A 24,742-nucleotide genomic window follows, 5' to 3' on the forward strand; every position below is an offset into this window, starting at 1 on the left:
ACCTTTTGGTCATGTAGTGTTTACTAAGCAAGAGCTAATGGGCTTTTGTTTACAAAAAGAAAAGGTTCCTTGGGGGTTTTTAATTGAAGGAATGGAATGTGGATTTAGCTAGGCAGGTTCATGTGATGAGAAGGTTCTGGGGAAACTGAAAGGTCTGAAGGTGGATAAATCACCTGGACCGGACGGATTACACCCCAGGATTCTAAAAGAGATAGCTGAGGAAATTGTGGAGGCGTTGGTGGTGATCTTTCAGGAATCACTGGAGGTAGGGAGGGTACCAGAGGACTAGAAAGTAGCGAATGTAACACCACTGTTTAAGAAGGGAGGGAGGCAGCAGACAGGAAACTATAGGCCAGTTAGCCTGACTTCGGTCATTGGCAAGATTTTAGAGTCCATTATTAAAGATGAGATTGCAGAGTACTTGGAAGTGCATGATAAAGTCAGCACAGCTTTGTCAAGAGGAGGTCATGTATGACAAATCTGTTAGAGTTCTTTGAGGAGGTAACAAGGAAGTTGGATAAAGGAGAGCCAGTGGACGTGATTTATTTAGATTTCCAAAAGGCCTTTGACAAGGTGCCGCATAGGAGACTGTTAAATAAGTTAAGAGCCCATGGTGTTAAGAGTAAGATCCTGGCATGGATAGAGGATTGGCTGACTGGCAGAAGACAGAGAATGGGGATAAAGGGGTCTTTTTCAGGATGGCAGCCGGTAATTAGTGGTGTGTGCCTCAGGGGTCAGTGTTGGGACCACAACTTTTCACAATATACATTAACGATTTGGAGGAAGGAACTGAAGGCACTGTTGCTAAGTTTGCAGATGATACAAAAATATGTAGTGGGACAGGTAATATTGAGGAAGCAGGGGGGCTGCAGAAGGACTTGGACAGGTTAGGAGAGTGGGCAAAGAAGTGATAGATGGAATACAATGTGGAAAAGTGTGAGGTTATGCATTTTGGAAGGCGGAATGGAGGCATAGACTATTTTCTAAATGGGAAAATGCTTAGGAAATCTGAAACACAAAGGGACTTGGGAGTCCTTGTTCAAGATTCTCTTAAGGTTAATGTGCAGGTTCAGTCGGCAGTTAGGAATGCAAATACAATGTTAGCATTCATGTCGAGAGGGCTAGAATACAAGAGCAGGGCTAGAATACAAGAGCAGGGATGTACTTCTGAGGCTGTATAAGGCTCTGGTCAGACCCCATTCGGAGTATTGTGAGCAATTTTGGGGCCCATATCTAAGGAAGGATGTGCTGGCCTTGGAAAGGGTCAAGAGGAGGTTCACAAGAATGATCCCTGGAATGAAGACCTTGTCGTATGAGCAACAGTTGAGGACTCTGGGTTTGTACTCGTTGGAGTTTAGAAGGATGAGGGGGGATCTTATTGAAACTTACAGGACACTGCGAGGCATGGATAGAGTGGATGTGGAGGGGATGTTTCCACTTGCAGGAAAAACTGGAACCAGAGGGCACAACCTCAGGCTGAAGGGATGATCCTTTAGGACAGAGATGAGGAGGAATTTCTTCAGCCAGAGAGTGGTGAATCTGTGGAAGTCTTTGCTGTGGAGGCCAGGTCATTGAGTGTCTTTAAGGCAGAGATAGATAGGTTCTTAATTCATAAGGGGATCAGGGGTTATAGGGAAAAGGCAGGAGAATGGGGATGAGAAAAGTATCAGCCATGATTGAATGGCGGAGCAGACTCGATGGGCTGAGTGACCTAATTCTGCTCCAATATCTTATGATCTTCTGGTCTTCTAGGACCCTAACAATGGAGAAAGGATAATGAAGCTCAGTTTCTTTCTCTCCTGTCTGTAACAGTAGTCACTGGTGTAATATAGAAAAAGCAGCAACTAATTTGCACATTGTAATCTTCCACATATAGCTATGTGATAATAAAATAATTTGTGAAAGAAATTAATTTGCATGGTGCTGAGTGTGACCTGTTTGCCATTCTTCAATGGTATCAATGAAGGATGTTATACAGTAGTGGCCCACAATGCTACCTGTTCCATGCAATTAATGTAAGTTTGCACAGTGTGTACAAATTTCTCCCTCTCTGTTTTTGTGATTAAGTGCCATGATGGGAACAGGAATGAAAAGTATTTCCTACTACAGAGGCTGGCGAACAAACATGCCAAATCTTCTAGCCCTGACCTCATTAATTATGCACCCAGGTGCTTTATGCCATATTCAGTGGTGGGGCAGCCCTAGATAGTGTGTGGTCAGCCGTTGTGTCTGGGTGCCATGTTAAAAGTCGCCCAATGTCACTGACCCACTATTGAAGGAAGAAAGTGGACCTCCTGAAAACGAAGGTAGATCACCGGGAACACCCTGAAACCGGAAGGTGGACCTCCTGAGAACAAAAATGTATCTTCAGGAGCATTCTGAGGCTGGAAGATGGACCCCCCCAGGCACCAAATCTAGAAGCTCCACCTGCAGATGCTCCCCCGATTCACTGCTTTGGTGTTCCACACTCCAGGATTGCAGTATGCCTTCATCCTGAACTTCAGAGGCAGAACCAGACATTGTTCAGTTAAGTCCCGATATATGCATGCCACATTGTTCCAAACATGTTTCATGCCAGCATGTTGTCTCACTGGGATTGTAGAGAATCTGAAGTGGGGTGAGGGGGCAATGGGGGGGGTCAGGCCTTCAGCTATATCCCATTAACAGGATGTAAATGAGGTTCATGCCTCTGGTGGGTTTTTAACCTCCCATGATTAGCACAAGCAGAAGATCTTGCTGTAAATTCACGCCAGCATGACACCAGTTTCTTGACCTCCTGCCATATTCTCCCCCTCGCCCACCATCGAACCCACCAGCTGGGGCTTGGGAGAATTCTGCCCAGCGACTCAAATTCTGGAGATAACTCCCTTTGTATGATGCATGTATAGATTTAGTCTCAAGCTTCCTAAACCTACGATACTTATTTTAAAGAAAAAAAAAACAAAACGTAACCTCAAAAGCATAAACTTACAGCATGTGTTGAGTCACTGTGCTATCTGAATAACAAGGATCTTTCCAAGCATCATCTTTTCCACAATGTTACAATCCGCCTGAAAATGTGTTTTCAGTTATTCTGGAGTTTAGCTCATAATGCACATTTATACTCTGTGGAATGCTGAATTCTTTGGATATCTTCCAGAATGTTACTCAATGTTTTATACTGCTGTAATTCTAAGTTTGCACAGTCGGCAGTTTCAAATAAGCACCTCATATCCTTGACTCATTAATTTCTGTGTGTTGTTTATTGTTTTCTAACAATTTCATGGCTTTGCCATTTGCCAGATTGTGTTTTCAGTAAACACCGTTTGACATTCCTGTGTGGTTAAAAGAAAGAATAAATCAGGGAGACGAGGTAGTACCCTATGGTACAAAAAGTCCAAATGATGTGCATGTTCATCAGAACCGCAAGAATGTGTTACAACTTTGAATACATCTCCAGACTTAGACAATATACAATCTTCCTATCGTTGTTGACTTTTTCCATTTGAATTTTTTGGCGAAGGTCAAATCCTTAGTTTCCATTGCTATCCTGGCCAACAGAATCTTACTATGTAAATGACTCAAAAATGCATGGTATTATAATATTAGATTTGACCTGCTTCATAGAAAGAACAGATTTAACTGAAAAGCAAAATACTAGCCCACAATTGCTCTGGTAGACACATGAGCCGGTATTTTACGACCTCGCTCGGGCGAGGCTCATAAAATCCTGCCCAAGGCCAATGGAGGATTCCGTTCTGCGAGCCGCGTCCGGGCATGGCGGTAAAATTCCGGCCTAGACTTACCCTTGCCTGATGAATGCAAATGTTATTTTGCCCTACAAGTTGTTGACTGTGTTTACAGGGTATCTTGGCCCAGAGTGAACAAGGTAAGCAACTGAGCATCTCCTAATCAACCAGATTGAAGGGTTGTGAAATGAATAATGCAAGGTCTGAAAAAGGAACTGTAAAGTTACTGAATTCAATATTAAATGAGATACAGAAAGAAAGATCAAGAGAGGGAAATAACAATTCGTGTATATGGATAACAAGTTATTCAGTTCAGTTAAAGCTAATAAATTATTAATAAGTTATACGGTTGCTTTGTTGCCAAACACTCAATCTGCACATAACAAAGTTTTAAACGAGATAGCAGGTGATACTCAAAAATTGCTTCTAAACTCAAAGATAGAGGATACAGTATTTTGTTCCCTGAGATAGTCCTGGTGCTTCAGTAAAGAAGGAAATTCACTAAGCAAATTGATAGCGAGGAAGAAAGTTGTAAAATGCATGAAGATATCAATGGACCGGTCAGGTTGGGAGCAAATTGACAAATGCAATTCAGTCTGGGGAAATATGAGCTAATGAATTTGAGGAAGGCAAACCTGGCAGGGCAATGAACAATAAATGGTCGAAAACTGAGAAGTGTAAAGGAACAGAGTGACCTTGGAGTGTTTGTCCACATACCATGAAAGGTAAGAGGAATATACTATAATCCATACTCCTGTATCTGATTATTCCCAGTGTATAGTTTACGTGTACCACTCTGGATTTTTATGTTCCTACCCAGTTTACTTCTCTCCCATCTGTTTCATTGTGATTCCTGTTTTCTCCCTGTTCTCATCCCAATATCTGTAGTTTAAATTGATTCTCAACAGCTGCCCTATTGTTGCAAGCCCTTATTTCTACTTGACTGAACTGTAGCCCATCCATGTAACAATCTCTGATTTATCTAAGAAGTTAGCATTACTGCATTCCATCATGTTACCAGTCACTCATTCAACGTCCTCAATTTGCTTAGTGAATTTCCTTCTTTACTGGAAGCACCAGGACTATCTCAGGGAACAAGATACTGTATCCTCTATCTTTGAGTTTAGAGGCAATTTTTGTGTATCACCTGCTATCTCATTTAAAACTTTGTTATGTGCAGATTGAGTGTTTGGCAACAAAGCAACCGTATAACTTGTTAATAATTTATTAGCTTTAACTGAACTGAATAACTTGTTAGCTTTAAAACACTTTTTTGAAGTTTGAAGAATTTGAAAAGTAGTAGTCAGCAGCTGGTAAAATGTTTTCCTGCACAATTGTATTATCTGAATACAAAAAGTAGAATGCCATGTAGTTGTGCCAATAGTTAACTCATTTTACTTTCTTCATTGAGATTGTATTCTTTTTTAATTAAAACGTAAATTGTTTCTGATATTTTTTCTTAATTTATAACACAAGTTGCTAACTGAAAGCTCAATGATAGGAGAAAAAACATGTGCTTTTTATTTCACAATGAGAATTATTGCTTTGCTAGATCTCTTTTCCAAAGGCCCCTTAAAAGTACGATAAAATTATATAAAGATTGGCTGGTTGGTTGATAGCGAGGAAGAAAGTTGTAAAATGCAGGAAGATATCAATGGACCGGTCAGGTTGGGAGCAAATTGACAAATGCAATTCAGTCTGGGGAAATATGAGCTAATGAATTTGAGGAAGGCAAACCTGGCAGGGCAATGAACAATAAATGGTCGAAAACTGAGAAGTGTAAAGGAACAGAGTGACCTTGGAATGTTTGTCCACATACCTTTGAAGGTAGGAGGAGGTTGACAAAGTGGTTAAGAAGACATACATGATACTTTCCCTTATTGACTCTGAAAAAAATCCTTTGAAATGACTGAGCCAGCCACTCAGGTCAAGGGCAATTAATGATGGGCAATAAATGCTGGCCTATCCCATGAATGAATAAAAATAAACCCAAAGCATAGAATACAACAGCAGGGAGGTTATGCTAGAGCTATATAAAATACTATTTAAGTGTACAGTTCTGGTTACCACAATGCAGGAAGAGAAGGCACAGAGGATATTTCCAAGCATGTTGCTGGACTGGAGAATATGAGCTATGAGCAAATATTGAGTAGCTGAGTTTTTTTTCAGAAGTGAGGAGGCTGAGAGGTGATTTAATTGAGGCTTATAAACCTTGAAGGGCTAGATAGAATGTTTACAAAGGAGCAATTTCCATTAGCTGAGAGGTCAATAATTAGCAGGCATAGTTTTAATGCAATTGGCAGAAGATGAAAAGGAAGTTGAGGAGCAATTTTTGACCCAGAGGGTGGTGGGTGCTTGAAACTCAATACGTGAAAGGGTGTTCAAGGCAGAAACCTTAAACTTTTAAAAAGAACATGACATACCATTGAAATTCCATAATCAAACCAAAAGCTGGAAAGTGGGAGTAACACAGAAAATGTTGCAAATACCTAGCAGGTCAGGCAGCAATTGTGCAGAGAGAAAGAGTTAAGGTTTCAGGTCGATGACCTTTTATCAGAACAGGGTTCACCCACATGACAAGCTTCCTCAAGGCATTAGATTTCATCTTGTCCCGCAAACTCCCTAGCACCAGCCGCATGTTTATTAATCATGAGGAATTTAACTTTCCTAATGTGCAATTAGTTTTCACCCACAGGGACTAACATTCTAGCAGCAGTCATGACTTTCAGCCTGCACCTGGTATCTATGCCATCTTTATTCCAACCACATTGTTAGGTTACAAGCTATATATTTGATGACATGCATGTGGCTCATGACCTGGGCACGGCTGTGGAGCTGGCCTACAGTGAGACCAACGCTGCCATGAGAAATATTATCGAACTGTTGGCATGCTCAAACCATGCTCCTGCTGAGTGAATCTTTTTGTAGGGGCTTTGCAATATCTTCCTGAGAGATATCCAGATTTGAGCTTACCTGCTGCGTGTTCCAACACCACGAATCCTAACTACCACTGTCTTTACTACACCATACAATTGATTTCCTTTAGCCTAGCTTTCAGTGTCATGCTGTCATTTCATTCCAACATCAGTCACAAAGTTTCTGAAACAACCCAACTTCACCTCTACATAATAGTCAGAAGAACTAATCATGAATTGCAGTCCCAAGTCCTGAGTGCTTGTCTTATTCTTTCATCTGTCCAACACTATTTCTCCAGTGCTACAGCTTGGGAGGTGGAAGGCAGCTCATTATAAACAAAGTGAGCTCCAGTTCATGATATGTCATAAAGTGAACATTCTTGGCACTCTACCAATATGCTACAATGCTCTCCTCATTTAGCAACTTGCCAAGTGCCCACCAAAAGAATTGTAGGTCGAAAACTTACGAAGTTCAAGTTGCTACAGTAAAACATATTAGAACTTTATGAAGTTAGAGAGCCCAGGAAACATTGAAAAAAATGAACACAATGCACTTTTCACAAGTAGAGGGTGTAATTGACTTTACTCATGTGGCCATTAGAACTGTTTGAGAACCGCCAACTGCATTTGTGAATTGGAAGGGTTTCATTTCCTTAAGGTTCAATTAATCTGTGATCACCTGAAAAAAAATACACAGGTGTGTGCTTGTTTCCCAGGGAGCTCTCGGGTCTCAGACATTTTATAAAGCTCCACACTACCAAAGCTGTTTTGAGGCCCTTGTCCAAGTGCAAGATTGGACCTTGGGGTGACAAGGGCTATATCCTCAGGATGTGGCTCATGATAGCAGTGTATCATCTCTTCAGCCCAACAGTGGTGTTATAATTCCAAACTCCAAAGTGTTATATGAAGTCCGCCTGAGTCATAAGTTTTGCACTTTGAATTTGGCTAGGGTGAGCAAGACATATTTCACTTCAGGTATGATTCGAATGACCCACAGGGAGTTTTTATCTATCAAAGTTTATTTATCAATACAGCTAAGTATGGAAAGAAAGTTAGCAATGCCTTTTTACCAATTACAACAAGAAAAAAACAATCATGATATAGTATCAACCTTAACAGCTAAACACCGTTCCAATGAAACGAATCCCATATACAAAACCTTTGCCATAGGTTTAACACAGCAAAGACTAAAGCTCACGTAATACTGCAATTTAGCCTTTTGGTTGAATGCTGCAATTCTCTTGAGGCACACACAGACAAGCTTGGGGTCCGAACAGCTTCAGTCCTTTGATTGGAGAATTGAAACCCCGACTTCTCAGCCTTGTAACTTCTAGCAGCCCTCTGGATACACGCAGAACAGTTTAAAGTCAGAACAGCTGCCCAGAACACCAGGGAGAGAGAGAGACTCTAGGCAAGCCAACCACCAACAGCAGATTGTCCACTCCAGGAAGGCAAGCAGCCTTGCTTTCAGCTAACCAGCAGAATTCCCAATACCAGGGAGAGGGAGAGAAACACTGCTTTTAGTCTGATGCCCACTCCCTTCTAAACTAAAACTGAAAATGAATCCTTAGATTTTTCCTGGGGAGGAACTACCTGGCTTTGACTTATCACTCAATCTTCCCTCTCACAATGCAAGGTCTTAAAGATCCCAGAGTAAAAATAAACAAAACCCCATTTAAGCCTTTGAAGCAGCAATAAAAGGACTTCCAGCAGATGGCCCGGCAGCAATGAGAAAAACAAACTGGAAAGGTCTGCTTACAACTGCTGAAAACATGATTTAAAAAAAAATTCTTAAAGGTACACTAAAGTCACAGAGGAGCATTACAATGCTGCACAATGCTCAACGGCAAGCATAGATCATACCAAAGGATAATTCAAAATACACTTGCAATGCCTTGAACCTCTGCTGGAGCATTGCATTGTGTGCCACAGAGGGAGTCCAGGACTATCAGAGTTGGCTGTGCATTGCATAACGTTGCATTGCAAAGGGCAGAGGAATATGAGGAAGATGATAGAGATAGTGCAGCATCTCTGTAAGATGCAAGGGCCATGGAGAGACATGCTAGGGCTGTCAGAGACAACCTCATCTTCAATCATTTTACCCAGGAATGAAACACCAACCTGACCATTAGTACACTGGCTATTATATTATTATATTCACAGAAGGTTTTAACATGTTCCCTGTGTATATTTATATTTGTGTTGATTTCAGTAACTAGTTTATATTCAATCACTTGAAACGTTAAGCAGGATTTGCTTTCTTTTAGGAATGAAAGAGTTGTCTCCACCACCTTTGAACCTGAAGCGTCTTTTAACTGAGACACTGGCAGCTGAACCAGTTCTCATTATTATTTCGCCTGGTGCTGATCCTTCCCAAGAACTTCAAGAGCTGGCCAGTGAAACTATTGGCAGAGAAAACTTCCATGAGGTACAGAAGCAAGAGAAATATTCTAATGGTCTCAAATATTGTTGACATATAACAGTAACTGGCCTAGAAAATGCTTTTAGCTATGTTAACATTTAAAGCCTTCATAGAATCATAGAATCCCTACAGCGCAGAAGGAGGCCATTCGGCCTATCGAGTCTGCACCGACCACAATCTCACCCAGGCCCTATCTCCAACACCCCATGCATTTACCCTGCTAATCCCCCTGACACTAAGGGACAATTTAGCATGGCCAATTAACCTAACCCACACATCTTTGATATGATGATCCTTTGTCCACTGTTTAACACGGATATTAATCTATTTATTGTGAATTGGTTAAAGATTCTGCTATCAGATAGAGTAATATCAAAGAAGTACAGCGAGTGTTTATTTGTGAATTAATAATTCCTAGGTTATAAATATGGAATGCAATGACTGTGTGTTATGCTAGTTATTTGTTACACTAATTCATATTGGAGCCATATTAGGAGCTGGGTTTACAATCGAAACAGCGTGAGATAGATCATATGCATATTTTAACACATGAAGCTGTGTTTAATTTTAAGAGTGAAATGCATTTAGACAAGTTGCATTTTAGAGCTAAAATTATCACGTCTTACTCTAAATGTGCAGAATGGGTGTGTCCTCTCAAGAAGAGAGCATTCATCCCCCACCCTGCAACTTCAGTGCTATCCTTGCTGTTGCCTCTTAACAAGCCAGCCCAGATTATTGCAGCCCATCCCAAGATCATACCTTGTAGCCCCAGAGCTGCTAAAGATCATCCTTCATGGCCACCTGCAGTCTCCTTCACTGAAAATCAGCAACCTTCCACCAGCCATGCTGCAGCCATTGGGATAACAATGGGCCGGAGCACTTGAACAGGCAAAGGCACATATACCACAACTTCTCTTCCTGGTTTACAGGTTAGCTGATGTTGTTAATGGTTCTCTCTCCTCATGTACTGTCTCGTTCTCCTTCCAATCTATCATGAACACCCCTCATTCGAAAAAACAACAAACCGTTGACCCTCTCTGATCTTGTAAACTTCCATCTGATCTTCAACCTCCCTTTCCACTCTAGAGTCCTTGAATGTGCTGTAGCCTCCAATTCTATGCCCAACTTTCCAGCAGCTCCATATTTGAATCCTTCCCCGCCATAGTGTTGAAATGTCTCTTAGCAAAGTCACAAATGACAAAGATCAACCAATCCTCCTCATGATTCTTGACCTGTCTTCAACCTTCGACAAGGTTGACTGTATTGTCCTTCTCCAATGCCTCGCCAGTGCTGTTCAGCTGGGTGGGACTGTAATTACCTGGGCTCATTCTCTTCTCTCCAGTTTAAGCCAGAAAATTGCCTGCAATGTTTTCTTTTCCCCAAATTAATTGTGATTCTTCCCAATAGTACACCATTACCTCTCATACCCCTCAAGGGATCTATTCTTGGCCCTCCTATTTCTTATCTGTGTACTGCTCCTCAGTTACATCATCCAAAAACACATCATTAATTTCCATGTCAATACTAAAGACACCAAGTCCTATCTCACCAGCAACTCTTTCAAACTTTCCATTTCTTTTATATTGTCAGACAGCATGTTTGTCTGACATTTGGCACTGGGTGAGTTGAAATTTTATTCCACTAAATGTTATGAAAACTAGAATGGTTGGGTGGAATTTTTAACAGGTGAATTAATCGATAGACACTTAGAACTTTACATTGTTTTACCTCAGTTTGGATCCTGAGGTCTGTCCATGGTAGATGCTGTGTGAGTTGGCATGGGGGATGTAAAGGCAAAGGGTAGTGGATGTGGGGAACATGAGTTGGCACATGGATTATAAAGGGCCAAGCAGGATTGGTAGAGGGACATAGATTGTCATGGAGGTTATGAAAAGCCATGGAGGGGCATAGGTTGACATAGGGGCTATAAATGGCCTTAGGGAATGGGTTGGGGGAGGGGGGGCTGAGGCAACATGGGTTTGGCATGTATGTGTCATGGGGAGTATGTGGAAGGTAAGGGGATGTGAGGTGTTGAGGGCTAGAGGGCAGTTTATTGTTTTTCTGTACTTCTGTGTCCAACTGCCAGATTACCAAGGTTGGTCTTTTGCCCAGCCCACGTTCACATCGAAGAGCGAAAATCTGACTATCCGGGGCACTTTCTCCCACGTCCGGTTTGCAGAACAGGCAATTTTCCTGACTCCGTGCTCATGACTCAGAAGCAAAAATTCAGGCCTTAGTTTTTTGACTTTTTCTTGAATATCAGCCTATGGAGAGAGGGAACAGTTTATAGATAGATGAAATGTAAAAAATCAGACTGCAAAGGTCTTATTTAAATTATGTCTTAAATGCATGATAATGCAATTTAAGTAATCTGTGCTTTTTGGAAATCTAGGTAAAATACTATAGCTAGCTATAATACCTTTAGCTGAGATTAGTGTAGTTTAAGTGTGCAATATCACAGCTGTTCAATTTATGTTTATCAAATGACATGATTATTAAATAGTTAACATTTCAAAGACATTAGCAGAGGCAAAAATTGTATTCCTTTTTACCATCTGCAGGTGGCTATGGGCCAGGGTCAAGCTGATATAGCCATCCAAACACTAAAGGAATGTGCACGCAATGGAGAATGGTTGTGTTTAAAGAACCTGCATCTGGTTACAGTCTGGCTTCCATTTTTGGAAAAGGTAAGCATTGTTATTGCTTCAAGCTTGTTTAGAGTTCCAATCAACACTTTTATGTCTCTAAGACACTGCCAGCCAGTAATCATTTTGTTTCTATAAAGTTCAAATGTTCACTATATAAGCCTCTTGTCAAAGTTATTTTATTTGCCTTCAACTCTACATAGCCATTTTTCAACCTGGTATGAAAAAACTGGTAATCATAACCTTGACCACTGGAATGTTTCTGATGTTCCTACATTTAACAAAGTCTTTTTAATTGCAGCTTTCTAATCAATTAGCTTTTCATCACGATGAAGTAATTCCTGTTAAAGATTTTGCAGTATTAGGAATAGAAATATTATGTAATTAACATCTGAAGAATCAAAATATCAGTTATATTGCACAACATGAAGGACAATATATAATGATGGACAAACACAGTTGATTCCAAGCCTCTTTCGTAACCCACATTGTAAGTTCCAACTCCTGCACTCTTGTAGAATAATGAATGATGAGACCGGCACAAAAACTCTTCCATGTGAACCCTACTTGACTGATATCCTAAATATGAGGAACAAGGTGTGATTAAATAACATAGAATATTCTATTGAGTTCAGTCGTAGCTGACTCCAAAATGAAATCCCATTTTCATTATATACTTATACAGTGGTGGCATATCTATCCACAGAAGCACTTCATAGCTTTAATGGATTTCTAAACAAAAATCATTGAAAAGGTGTCACATAATTGAACGTTAAATTAATCCTCAAGGATAATGGGAGTTTTCTGCAGATTAATATCTAGTGTATTGGCAATAGTCATGTAAATAAAATAAACCCTTTCAAGAATATGTTTTAAGCATTTGTGTGGATTTTAGCTGAAGCTATAGAACTAACAAGATTTGTAAAAGATTAAGGGGGAGAAATTGGATATTGCTGCAATTCTGGGTGCAAGCTCTCCTGCCATATCACCCTGGAAATGCGAAGCTTGCCAAGTTGGAAGTCAGTGAATTCTAAGTTAACAATATGTCTTCCTGAAACAGGCATTTGGTGCATTGAATCTGCAAATAGGGGTACTAATTCCAGTTTTAGGACCTCCATACAAAATTAGACATGAACATGTGCCGTGCATGCTGTTTTTGGCAGGGGTTTTGTGTTTTCAGCAATCTAACCAGTGGTCCTTAAATGGAGGCCACAGACAAGTTGTAAGTATATTTTGCCCTAATATATGTTATTGTTTCTTTTTCATTCAGGCTTTCATAGCCGCAAGATTAGCTTAATTATTATGCAACTACTTGTCAAAGATTTTTTTCATGGAATTCCATCCATAATGTCACAACATCGAACTTTATGAACTAGCTGACCATGATAGGAAATCTGAACTGACTGCATGGTTGAGTGTATGACAAAGGAATGTAGGCCAATCAAACCAACAAGTTTTTCGGCTTGGGGAATGTTTTTTAGATTTGCTGGACGAACATGACCCAGACATGTGCGGAACTATGTGGGGTTTTTTTTTTAGTTGGTGTTGGTGGGGTACCCAATGTGACCAGTTCTGCCTAAACTTCAGACAATACAAGACTCAAGAAGCCAGTGTCTCTATATTAAAGACGTAACTTTATTTAACCAGTAACTGCCAGGGGACCATCAAAGGGTCTGAGATAGAGCTGCCAGACCGCTCTGATGAAATCTCACATTTACAATTCAAAACAGATCAATTATAGGTTTTCTTATCAATAACCCCCGTCTTTCATTAGCTTAAAATCAATCATCTTCAATATACACAAATCAGCAATAATACCTGTCATGTATCTTAGCCAACCATATCTTACTCTCTGGCATAATGTATTTTATTAGTCTGTAGAATTTGAAAGCTAATTCCTGTCTTGGCTGACCCCCCTTCCCGTGTTGCCTAGTGACCTCAGACGCCAGCCCAAAGTTCAAATGAACGTTCCAATGGGTTCCCTTACAGGTCACTGCCAAACCAGATTAACACATGACTCCATGTCTGGGCATGCATCCACCTTGTCTGGGTAGTGAATGTTTCTTCAGAAGGAACTCTTCAAATGCAATCAATAAAAATATAACAAAACTTACTCCAACTTGTAAATCAAAGAAAGGGTTTCATAGGGAAACTTCATTACTCTAAACTTGGGGCCTTGCGCTGGGCCATTCTAAGCTCCCCACAATTCCCAACGGGTTCTTATTTATAGTGAGTCAGCTGGTCAGCCGACCATCACATCACTCTGTAATTGGTTCCATGGTTTATTGGGTCAGCTGACCCTTACAGCTTGTTACCATTGGTCACATTACATTCAATACAAAACTGTCACCGGTTACATTCTAACAGTGAATAATCTTTATTCATGAAATGTGATTAAGTGTCCTAGGTGTTTTTTCTGCCCAAAATGTTACTGATAAATCTTGCATAAACCCATGGTCTAAACATTCTCTTGGAATATGACTTCATCCTAATGCCTTTTTACCACGATGCCTTGTAGCAAATTGCTGTTGGCTAAAATGAACAATATGTCTTAAAAAATACATTAATACATTCAAAATATCAGCATATGTGTTTTAAAATCATGATCATTTGTTTAAATCTCTTACTGCATTCACGTGTGTAAACTATTCTCTTGTTAGCTTATAAGCTTGTTTTAAAAGTAATTTAACCTAATGCTGGTAGTTCTGTCAGTGCTTTAATGTCTAATGATTTAAAAATCTTACTAACCTATTAGGGTTCCCACTTACAGTTAGTACAACATTGTTTCTGTATATTGGAGACTGGTGATCTTAGTATCTTCAGATAGATCTCACATGAAAAGGAATATCAATTTGCGCAAGTTAACTTAGTGTGAGAGTGACAGAATTGCTACAGTGCAGAGGGAGGTCATTTGGTCCATTATGTCTGCACCGGCTCTCTAAATGAGCAATTCACCTACTGCCTTTTCCCCGGAACCCTTCTCAATCCCTTTATAAGTGGGAACAATTTCTCCCTATCTGTTCAAATACCTCTATCCACGGGAAACAGTCCCAATTCCTCTAATCTATCTTCATAATAGATGTTTCTCATCTCTGAAACCATTCTTGTGAACCTTTTGTGCACTCAATCCAATGCCTTCGCATTTTTTGTAAAGTGTGCCCAAAGTTGGATACAATTTATTTTGTTTTCGAAGAACACAACAAAATTGATCATTTTTAGGACTATTTTGATCAGTTTGAATTAGCCAAACATCCGCAAATAATGATGTGTGACACTCTTAAAATTATACAGCAGTCTAATATTGTCCTTATGGCATGTCTAAGCAAGCCTATCAAAACTAAAACCTTCCACTTAATTTAATGGAAGGTCAAAAAACAGTTTCCCAACAGCGATGAACTTTTACAATGAATTTCTCTGAACTTTAAAGGCGGGTTGAGCTTCCTGATAAATAGTGTCGGGAAGCTCTTTTGCGTGCATTTGCATGTCAAACATGTTCATTAAAAGGCCAGCTCATCGAAATCATAGAATCATAGAATTCCTACAGTGCAGAAGGAGGCCATTCAGCTTGTCAAGCCTGCACCGACAATAATCCCACCCAGGCCCTATCCCCGTAACCCCATGTATTTACCCTGCTAATCCCCCGACACTAAGGGGCAATTTAGCATGCCCAAACAACCTAACATGCACATCTTTGGACTGTGGGATGAAACTGGAGTATCCGGAGGAAACCTATGCAGGCACGGAGAGAACGTGCAAACTCCACAAAGTGACCCAAGGCCGCAATTGAACCCAGGTCCTTGGTGCTGTGAGGCTGCAGTGCTAACCACTCTGCCACCATGCTGCGACATGTTGTCACAAGTTGTCAGCGGGAAATTTGTGCTTTCACATTTACAACTGCATATTAGTGGCATGCATGGTAGCCTTCTTCCTGGACTTTGGAGTGAGCAGCCATTGCTTTGGCCTTCTTGGGGACCACTGATAAACGTCAGCTTCAGGAAAATTCCACCCCAGGTTTCCATAGTCCAAGCCAAGAAGGGAGGCAGAGTCAGCGAGGTAGGGTGGAGCGAAGGCTGGGCAAGAGAAGCAGGTTCAATGGAGAAGGATGGAGTAAAGACTGGGCAAGGAAGGCAGGGTCTATGGGCAATGCAGGGAGGGTTTTTGGGGAAGAAGTCCACATGGTTTGGGGTTTGTTCAGAGGGTCAGCATGTCACGTGTGCTTTGATCCAATTGTAAGATGGTGGATTTCATGTAGAATCCTCTGCTAGCTAGAATCCTTATAGGCAAGAAGGAGGCCATTCGTCCCATTGGGCCTGCACCGACAACAATTCCCATCCATGTATTCCCATAACCCCATGTATTTACCCTGCTAATCCCCCTGAAACTAAGGGTCAGTTTAGGATGGATAATCTCCCTAACCCGCAGGCCACAGCTACTTATTTGTAACACACATTATATTTTACTAAATATATTTATTTTGATTTGATTTATTATTGTCACATGTATTAACATACAGTGAAAAGTATTATTTCTTGCGTGCTATACAAAGCATACCGTTCATAGAGAAGGAAAGGAAAGAGTGCAGAATGTAGTGTTACAGTCATAGCTATGGTGTAGAGAAAGGAGGCCATTCAGCTTGTCGAGCTGGGGTAGGTCCATTCAGAAGTCCGATGGCAACAGGGAAGAAGCTGTTCTTGAGTTGGTATGTGGCCTTTGACTTTTGTATTATTTTCCCAATGGAACAAGGTGGAAGAGAGTATGTCCAGGATGCATGGGGTCCTTAATTATGCTGTCTGCTTTGCCGAGGCAGCGGGAAGTGTAGACAATGGATGGGAGGCTTGTTTGCGTGATCGATTCGGCTACATTCATGACCTTTTGTAGTTTCTTGCGGTTTATGATAGCTGAATTAAAGTGCACTACTTAACAACAACCTTGCTGTTTTTGGGACCCTTTGCTTGTGCCAAACTGAGCTGATATTCAGACTCCTTGCACCAAATGCACACTTCAGAACTTGCACAGCACTCCATTCTCCCACGAACTGGGAAATGAAACTTTTTCCATTCCCTCACAAAGTCTGTATGCATGGAATCTTGAAAACAATATCATTTCTTACCTTGGCCAGGATGCACTCAAGTCATCCTCAGACCTGCTCCCAATGGATAGTAGACCTGGCTGAGAGCTCTTTCGATGTAACCAGAAATATGGATGCACAGGGAAGAACATCATGAGTAGATTATTTGGTCCCTCAACAGTGCCCCTCCATATGTTCTTGTGACCGGTCACTGATTTCCAATTGCCCTCAGCAACCCCATATCCCTGACATCTTATCATTCCAAAAAGGATTGAAGTAACTTTGGAGTCCACTCAATGTCAGTGCCTCCCTCAACTGCACTACAGGGTGTGGAGATCCAACCAGTCATTACCCTTCAGTTGCAGAGAGCCCTACACATCTCAGTCCGAGATGGCCTTGGTCAGTGCAAGACTGTGTTTTGTCATTCTGGACACCCCCACCTAGTTGAACATCTTCCCTGCATGGAGAGCCTGCAAAGCCCTGTAAAGGCTCTTGAGGCTTTGCAACGATAGCCTCTGAATCCTCATCACAGTCTATCACAAAGGCACATTCTACTCACTCTTGCTTCATGGGATAATATCCTGGTCCTTTAATGATGTTCTGCACTTTGGTCGCACTCCCTGTAGGTGAGATCTGTTCGAACCCTTGACAAGGAGACATGCAAATCAAACATTCCTCCATTTGAGGTCTCACAAAGGCTGCAATCAACTGCGCACACCTCTTCAATTCTACACTCAATTCCTCTTGCAGTCAAGACCAACTTGCCTGCAGCCTCCTTACTTGCAGCAATGACCCGTATGTCAGCTCAATGTTACATTTGAACAAGGACGGCCAGGAATGATTGGACATGCACACCTCATCAATGTCCTAAAATCTAGGGAAGCCTTTGGTTTTCTATTCAGACCACAATGGAGATCTTCACTCTTTCTATACTGTATCTACAGTGTTCCTGGCCCCTCACATTGCTTATTGAACTCTCCTTGAGGATTCTTTGCATCTGCCTCATATCTTATATCAGGACAAGAGCAGCAGGGGATGCAATGACTGTGCTGCATACTCTGCTCATTACTGTCTTGGTTCAAACATGGAAGAAAGAGCTGAATTCCAGGGGTGGGGTGAGAGTGACAGCCCTTGACATCAAGGCCGCATTCAGGATCTCTAGCGAAACTGGAATCAATGGGTAGCAGAGGACAAACTCTCCGCTGGTTGGAGTCATTCCTGGTACATAGGAAGATGGTTGTGGAGGGTCAGTCATCTCAGCTCAAAGCCATCTCTGCAGGAGTCCCTCAGGATTGTGTCTTAGACCCAACTATCTTCAACTGCTTCATCAATGACCTTCCCTCTGTCATAAGGTCAGAAATGAGGATGTTCGCTGATGGTTGCACAATGTTCAGTACCATTCACGACCACTCATATACTGAAGCAGTCCACGTTCAAATGCAGCAAGACCTGGACAATATCCAGGCTTGGGCTGACAAGTGGCAAGTAACATTCGCGCTACACAAATGCCAGGCAATGACCATCACCAATAAGAGACACGAGAACCACTGCCCCATGACATTCAATGGTGTCACTATCACTGAATCCCCCACTGTCAACATTCTTTTGGTTACCATTGACCAGAAACTCAAATGAACTCGCCACATAAACACAGTGGCTACAAGAGCAGGTCAGAGGCTAGCAGTACTGCAGCGAGTAACTCACCTCCTGACTCCCCAAAGCCTATCCACTATCTACAAGGCACAAGTCAGGAATGTGATGGAATACTCTCCATTTGCCTGGATGGGTACAGCTCCAACAACACTCAAGAAGCTTGACACCATCCAGGACAAAGCAGCCTGCTTGATTGGCACCACATCTACAAATATTCACTCCCTCTGATACTGACGCTCAGTAGTAGCAGTGTGTACTATCTACAAAATGCATTGCAGCAATTCACCAAAGATCCTTAGACAGCACCTTCCAAACGACCACTTCCATCTAAAAGGACAAGGGCAGCAGATACATGGGAACACCATCACCTACAAATTCCCCTCCAAGCCACTCACCATCCTGACTTGGAAATATATAACCATTTCTTCACAGTTCCTCCCTAAGAGCATTGTGAGTCAGCATATGGACTGCAGCGATTCAAGAAGGCAGCTCACCATCACCTTCTGAAGGGCAATTAGGGATGGGCAATAACTGCTAGCCAGTCAGCAATGCCCATGTGCCACGAATGAATAAAAAAAATGTTTGCTTCATAAAAGTGCTTTCTGCACCCTTAAGCTTAGCATGGTGCCAATTTTCTTGATCGTTTAATTTTAATGTCCCACAGATTCTACATAAAGCCGTAGCTATTGATTTATTGTGCTAGTTTTAGCACTAAGGAATGCATTGCTAATATTCACAGCAGGAGTTTAGGTAATTTTTCCTCCCTGACTCATCAATCTAATTGAATGTAACAAGCAAACGTCTGTGCAAGACCTGCTGCAATTAGATATTAAAGACTATTTGTGGTGGTTAATTTAATCTTCTATATCATTGCACATCGGGATTCAAGACCCAATACATTATTCAGGTTAAGCAAGTTCAAGGATGGGCACAAGTGAATCTAGGCAAACTAAGGGTACAGGTAGAGGAAGATTAACGAGGAGAAGAAGGAGGAGAATGGGAAATTTTAGCGACATAGAAGGGCAGGAAGACCCTAAATCCCTGCTTTAATTGCTGCTAATAACTAAACCCATAAAGCCTGTTAAAATTACAATTTGAATTTCTCTTTAAGTACACAGCAACGGGAGCAAATCATTTAACCTGTTTAGTCTGCTCTGCAATTTAATTAGATCATGACAGATCTGTACCTTAAATTTAAGTCCATATAACTTGATACCTTAAGCTACTAAAAATCTGTCTCTTGAAGACTCCAATTGCCTTTCAGTCTTCCCACTACTACTGTTTTTTCTCCAGAGAAAGTAGCCTCTGATTGGTAAAACACCTCAATTCTGCATTTTCATAAAATTGTTTTACACTTTCATAGAAGAATCATAGAACCCCTATAGTGCTGAAGGAGGCCATTCAGCCCATCGAGCCTGCACCGACAACAATCCCACCACCCAGGCTCTATCTCTGTAACCCCACACATTTACCCTACTTACCCCTGACATATCCCTAACGAGCAATTTAGCATGGCCAATCAACTTAACCCACACATTTTTGGACTATGGGAGGAAACCGGAGTACCCGGCGGAAACCCATGCAGACACAGAGAGAATGTTTAAACTCCACACAGACAGTCACCCAAACCGGGAATTGAACCCGGGTCCCTGGCGCTGTGAGACAGCAGTGCTAACCACTGTGCCACCATGCGGCCTTTTTCTTTCTCTGTATTTCTCCGTATGCTTTTTAAAATATAGAAACTAGAGCTGTTCACCTTCTCCCAGTGTGTTCCATCTAGTTTAACATCATTTATTTGTTTTTCTTCAATAACTGTGGTAAACCACTGTTAGTTTATTACCTGTATATGTGACATGCCTGGACACATCCCTGCCGGCCCTACCCAAGACTCCTCCCACAGGTATAAAGGCGACTGCTCCCCACCCCCCTGCCTCAGTCTGGACCAGTTCATCGGCATGGGTGTGCTCCAAGTCTTTTGCTAATAAAAGCAAATTTGTTCTTGCATACAAACTAGTCTTTGCTCGATTGATGGTGCATCAATAACGAATCCCCAAAATCTAGTACAGCATAGAGTGATCATTATTCCACATATAGATATAGAAAAGACCAGCAGGTGGGGCTGGATTGACTGGTCCCACCTGCAGTGGGAATTGTTGCAGGTGGGAAGGAAAATTTGACGAACCAGCAAAAGGTCCATTAACTTCGGGTGGGAATTTCTGGTACCAAGGTGAACGGGACTGGAATACCCCACCCCAAATAACAACTGCTTCATATTTGTGGGATGTCGCAAAGATACAAAATAGTCCATCATGCATTAGGAGTTTTGAAAATAACATAAAGGGTACAATTAAAGGAACATTTACCTTTGTCAACTCCTGAGCATAAAGTACCCCCTGAGTGGAATGCATGCCAAAATGTTGCACAGAAAAGTTTGCCCCTTTGTAATGGAGCCTGCCTGATTTTCTTCCATTTAAATAAATGGATGGACAAAGAATTGGGTGCATTCCATTAGTGGTGTGATCATCACTCTGCCTGATTTCCTCTTGTACACTCGTTAAGTGATACTATGCACTGAACAGGAAATTCTGAGCCCTCTTGTTTTTCAACTTCAGAGACGGTGATTGCAAAGATAACAATTGAATGAGATACTCACATAATAAATCCAATTTGCTACCTCACAATCCATTATGGAGTGAAACAGCTTCCCCATTGTAGTTGTCGGGGAGCTCTTCAAATATCAAGAAAAGTAAATTCGTTTTTAAAGGGATTTTGCTTTTCCATAATCATCACAAAGATGACTTTCAGCAAAAGATAGCTGCAGTAAAAAGAAAACTTATGCTGGTTTCTCCCCCTTGAGAGCATGCAGGCCTTCTGGGGAATACTGAAAGTAAGAGATTATATCCATTAAGAAATATGGACTCCTTTCTCTGGAAAATAATTAGCTGAGTGGTGACCTGACAGAGGTATTTAAGATTATGCATCTCTGGCTGGGGAATCTAGAACATGGGTCACAGTCTCATAATTCGGATTTGATTGTTTAGGACTGAGTTGTGGAGATATTTCTTTACAAGAGGATTGTGAATCTTTAGAATTTTCTACCCCGGGAGGTTGTCAATTCTCCATCATTGACTATATTTAAGGCTGGAATAGACAATCTTTTCGGTTTGTCAAGGAACTAAGAGATATGGGGAGAGGGTGAGAGAGTGGCATCAAAGCCCAAGAACAGCCAGGATCGTAATGAATGAGAGAAGTCTCGAAGAGTCACATGCTCTACTCTGGTTCCCATCTCTTGTGTTCTCTAATTTTACTATTAATGTTTAATACTTTTGTTTCACTTAATAATATGCCAGGCTGTTTTTAAAATCTGCGAATTTAAATGGTTCTGTAGGAATCTGTATTAATATTTAAGTGTGCGCATAGAGCAGGAAAATATTGCTGGACTATATTATTAACTTTTTTGAAATTAGGATTGCACTATTCTTATTCTGCTGAATAGTATTCATGGCAATCATTGATTACAGTCTGGAAAACAGCTTAAATTGGATCTCCTTCCCTCTCTGTTTCCTTCCTGAATCAATCTTCGAAGCTTCAACTTTGCATTTACCAGGTCCCTCTTTTCAGATTGACTTTGTCTTCTCTTTTATCCTTCTTCATTCTAGCTCCTATTTTTTGTGTTATGTTAATATTGGTGGTGCCTTCCACCATGGACCTCAACATTTCACCTTGTTTCCTCGTAAAACAAGAAAAAGCTTCTTTTCAGAACTGTATACAAGTTATAAATTTACCCCAACAAAATACATTATTTTAATTCCAATTTAAAATATTGCACAGATACAATCTAGGGAAGTAAATGGATTTGTTTATCATCTTAGTGCATGAAATTCCAATAGACGGAATAAGCATCAGTACATGACATGCAATGAATATTAAAGGAGTCTTGATGTACCACAGAAGTGTGCTATGAGGGGAATTTTACTTCACAGTCTCTTGGTTTTTAAAAACTAATTTGGGTTCTCTAGGATTAAGTAGGTTTGTATTGTCCTCCCTCCATTCATCTGGATGAAAATCAGGTGGAGCACACCAAGGCTGTGGAAATCCAAATATGAGCCAAACTTTTCTAGCCCTTCCCAACGGCAAAATCTTCTGGTTCCTCTGGTGTGAATGGAGATTTGTTGCTGATCTGAACTTTCATGGCTGCTGGCTTCAGAACCTTCCCAAATCCCTGCTGACCTGACAAAAAGATCACATCAAGTGCTCAAAGTGCTGCTTACCATTTCAGTTTCTTTGATGAATCAGCTGCCAGTGGCAAGACCTAAGGTGCAATTTCTTTTGCTCTCCTTCTTAATGAGTTCTCACTGAAATACCTTCAGAAAATTAAGATAAGGAACCCCACCTGCCTCATTCAGCTGGTTGAACCTTAATGGAGTGTAAATGCTCACTGCCCCACACCCCCGATTCCATAGTGCCCAAGAAATCTCCAGCCAATCTAAAAAAGGTGGATACCCTGTATTGCTTCAGTAGAAAGGAATGTAACAACACCTCTAAGATAACTTATAAGAAACTAATCAATAATACTTTTAGGCGAAAAAGCCCTGCATTGTATTGGATTTATAAGGAGTCCATCACTCAAGACTTTTTTGTATCAATACGCTAATAGTAGCAGAGAACTTTAACCTAAACACACCAGTTGCTGGAATAAAAATATCAAAACATACCGGTGCAGAATTTCAGCAACTAATAGACCTTCATACATAAGACCTGGAATTTCCCACTAATTTATGCCTAAAGAAATGTGTAGTTGCAGTGTTAAACAATATTTTAATGCTGAATTGCTTGTTCCTAAATCCAATTCATTAATGTAAATAATAAATAACAATTGTTGCTACGCTGATTCTGCTGGAACAGCTTCCTCTAATTTGAATCAGGGCTTTCTATATTCTTAGCCGATTTGCTATCCATGGAGCGATTGTGGTGTACTGGTAACGGAGCAATTCTACCAGCCCGCTGTGCTGCTCGAGTAACGCAGTGGGCCGGGAGACATCAGTGGGGGCCGTTTCGTGGGCTTCCCGCTGGGCGCCACAGCCTCCACATGTCTCCGAAATTAAACCTTTTGATGTAATCAGCTCTGTGCCGGAAATTGGCGCAGAGCTGCTTATCATATGGAAATCTCCATTTCCATATGATTGGCGGGTCCAGGACAGAATTCACTGGGTTCTGGGCCCAATAGCGTCTCTCCACCTCCACTCCACGCCCCCCCCACCCCCAGCGGGAGTGGTTCCATCCAGCGTGGTTTACTTCTGCTCCCCACTAATGGGGAAAAGGTGGCCCGACCTTGCTAGAGGGAAGAGAGGCCATTGAGGCCCTTTGGGGAGGTTAGGGGTAAAGGGGGGGGGGTGCCCCTTGGGCAGTGCCAGCCTGGCTACCTCCTAATCGCTTGATGTTCACTCACTCACCCTCACCCACTGTGAATGGGTATGATTGTGTGTTGATATGTGGGGGAAGGAGGTGAGTTGGCATCTTGAAACTATGTGTGAGCATGAGACATAAACTCACTCGCTTTCTCTCTCACCACCCTCACCACCCGCACACAATCACAACCAGCCTCTTCCAACCCTGCAGAAACTCCCTCTGCCCACCCAGCCCAGCAGTCAGCCTCTCCCTCCCCCTGTTTGGCCCGACAGTCAGCCGCTCCCTCGCCCTGCTCAGCACGGCAACTAGTCTCACTTTTGCATTCTCTTGCTCTTTCTCGCCTGCTCTCTCTCTCTCTCATCTGCTGCTGATAGCTCATTCATGAGCCTATCAGCAGCAAACATGGCAGAGGAATAACCTGTAATTGGAGAAGAAGTTGCTTTCAGAATCTTCCACTCCACTCATCGCCATTTTGAAAACTGCTTCTGGGGGCATCAGGGGCCGCATCCAGCTGTGTGTTGGACCAGCCTGAATTATTCTGCCATTTCTTTGTCATTACCTGGGATTTTATCGTGCTCAAGCCTTAATAGTTCGATTTACATTTTCTTTATGTTATTTATATGCCAAAAGAACACATTCATTTTTATTTGCTTTTTAATTTGATTCCAAAATTTTATTTTGCCTTCCAAATGATTATTTTTCAATTTCTCTCCTAAAGTTTTTGTATTCCATTTTTCCTTCCCATACTTTAGTATCTCAGTATGTGTTTGTATTTTCTTTAGATTCAATTTTCCTTTTGTTCTTTATTCATCCACATTAGTCTCACATTAATTTGGTCGTTTTTGGTGTTTAATGGGACATCATTCCTTTAAACTCTATTGCTTACTCTTTTAAAGATGTCT

General features: G+C 41.4%; 1 protein-coding gene across 2 annotated transcripts in view; it reads left to right on the top strand.

Annotated features, from left to right (window-relative positions):
• Positions 1-24,742, top strand: part of dync2h1 (dynein cytoplasmic 2 heavy chain 1) — a 524,787-nt gene that overhangs the window by 343,936 nt on the left and 156,109 nt on the right. For both annotated transcript variants that reach the window (XM_078222026.1, XM_078222027.1), the window contains 2 exons: positions 8,911-9,071; positions 11,627-11,752. In XM_078222026.1, the coding sequence (XP_078078152.1) occupies positions 8,911-9,071; positions 11,627-11,752 (287 nt within the window). The remainder of the gene's footprint in view (positions 1-8,910; positions 9,072-11,626; positions 11,753-24,742) is intronic.

This window comes from Mustelus asterias, chromosome 10, assembly GCF_964213995.1.
Source record: "Mustelus asterias chromosome 10, sMusAst1.hap1.1, whole genome shotgun sequence".
Taxonomy (NCBI): domain Eukaryota; kingdom Metazoa; phylum Chordata; class Chondrichthyes; order Carcharhiniformes; family Triakidae; genus Mustelus; species Mustelus asterias.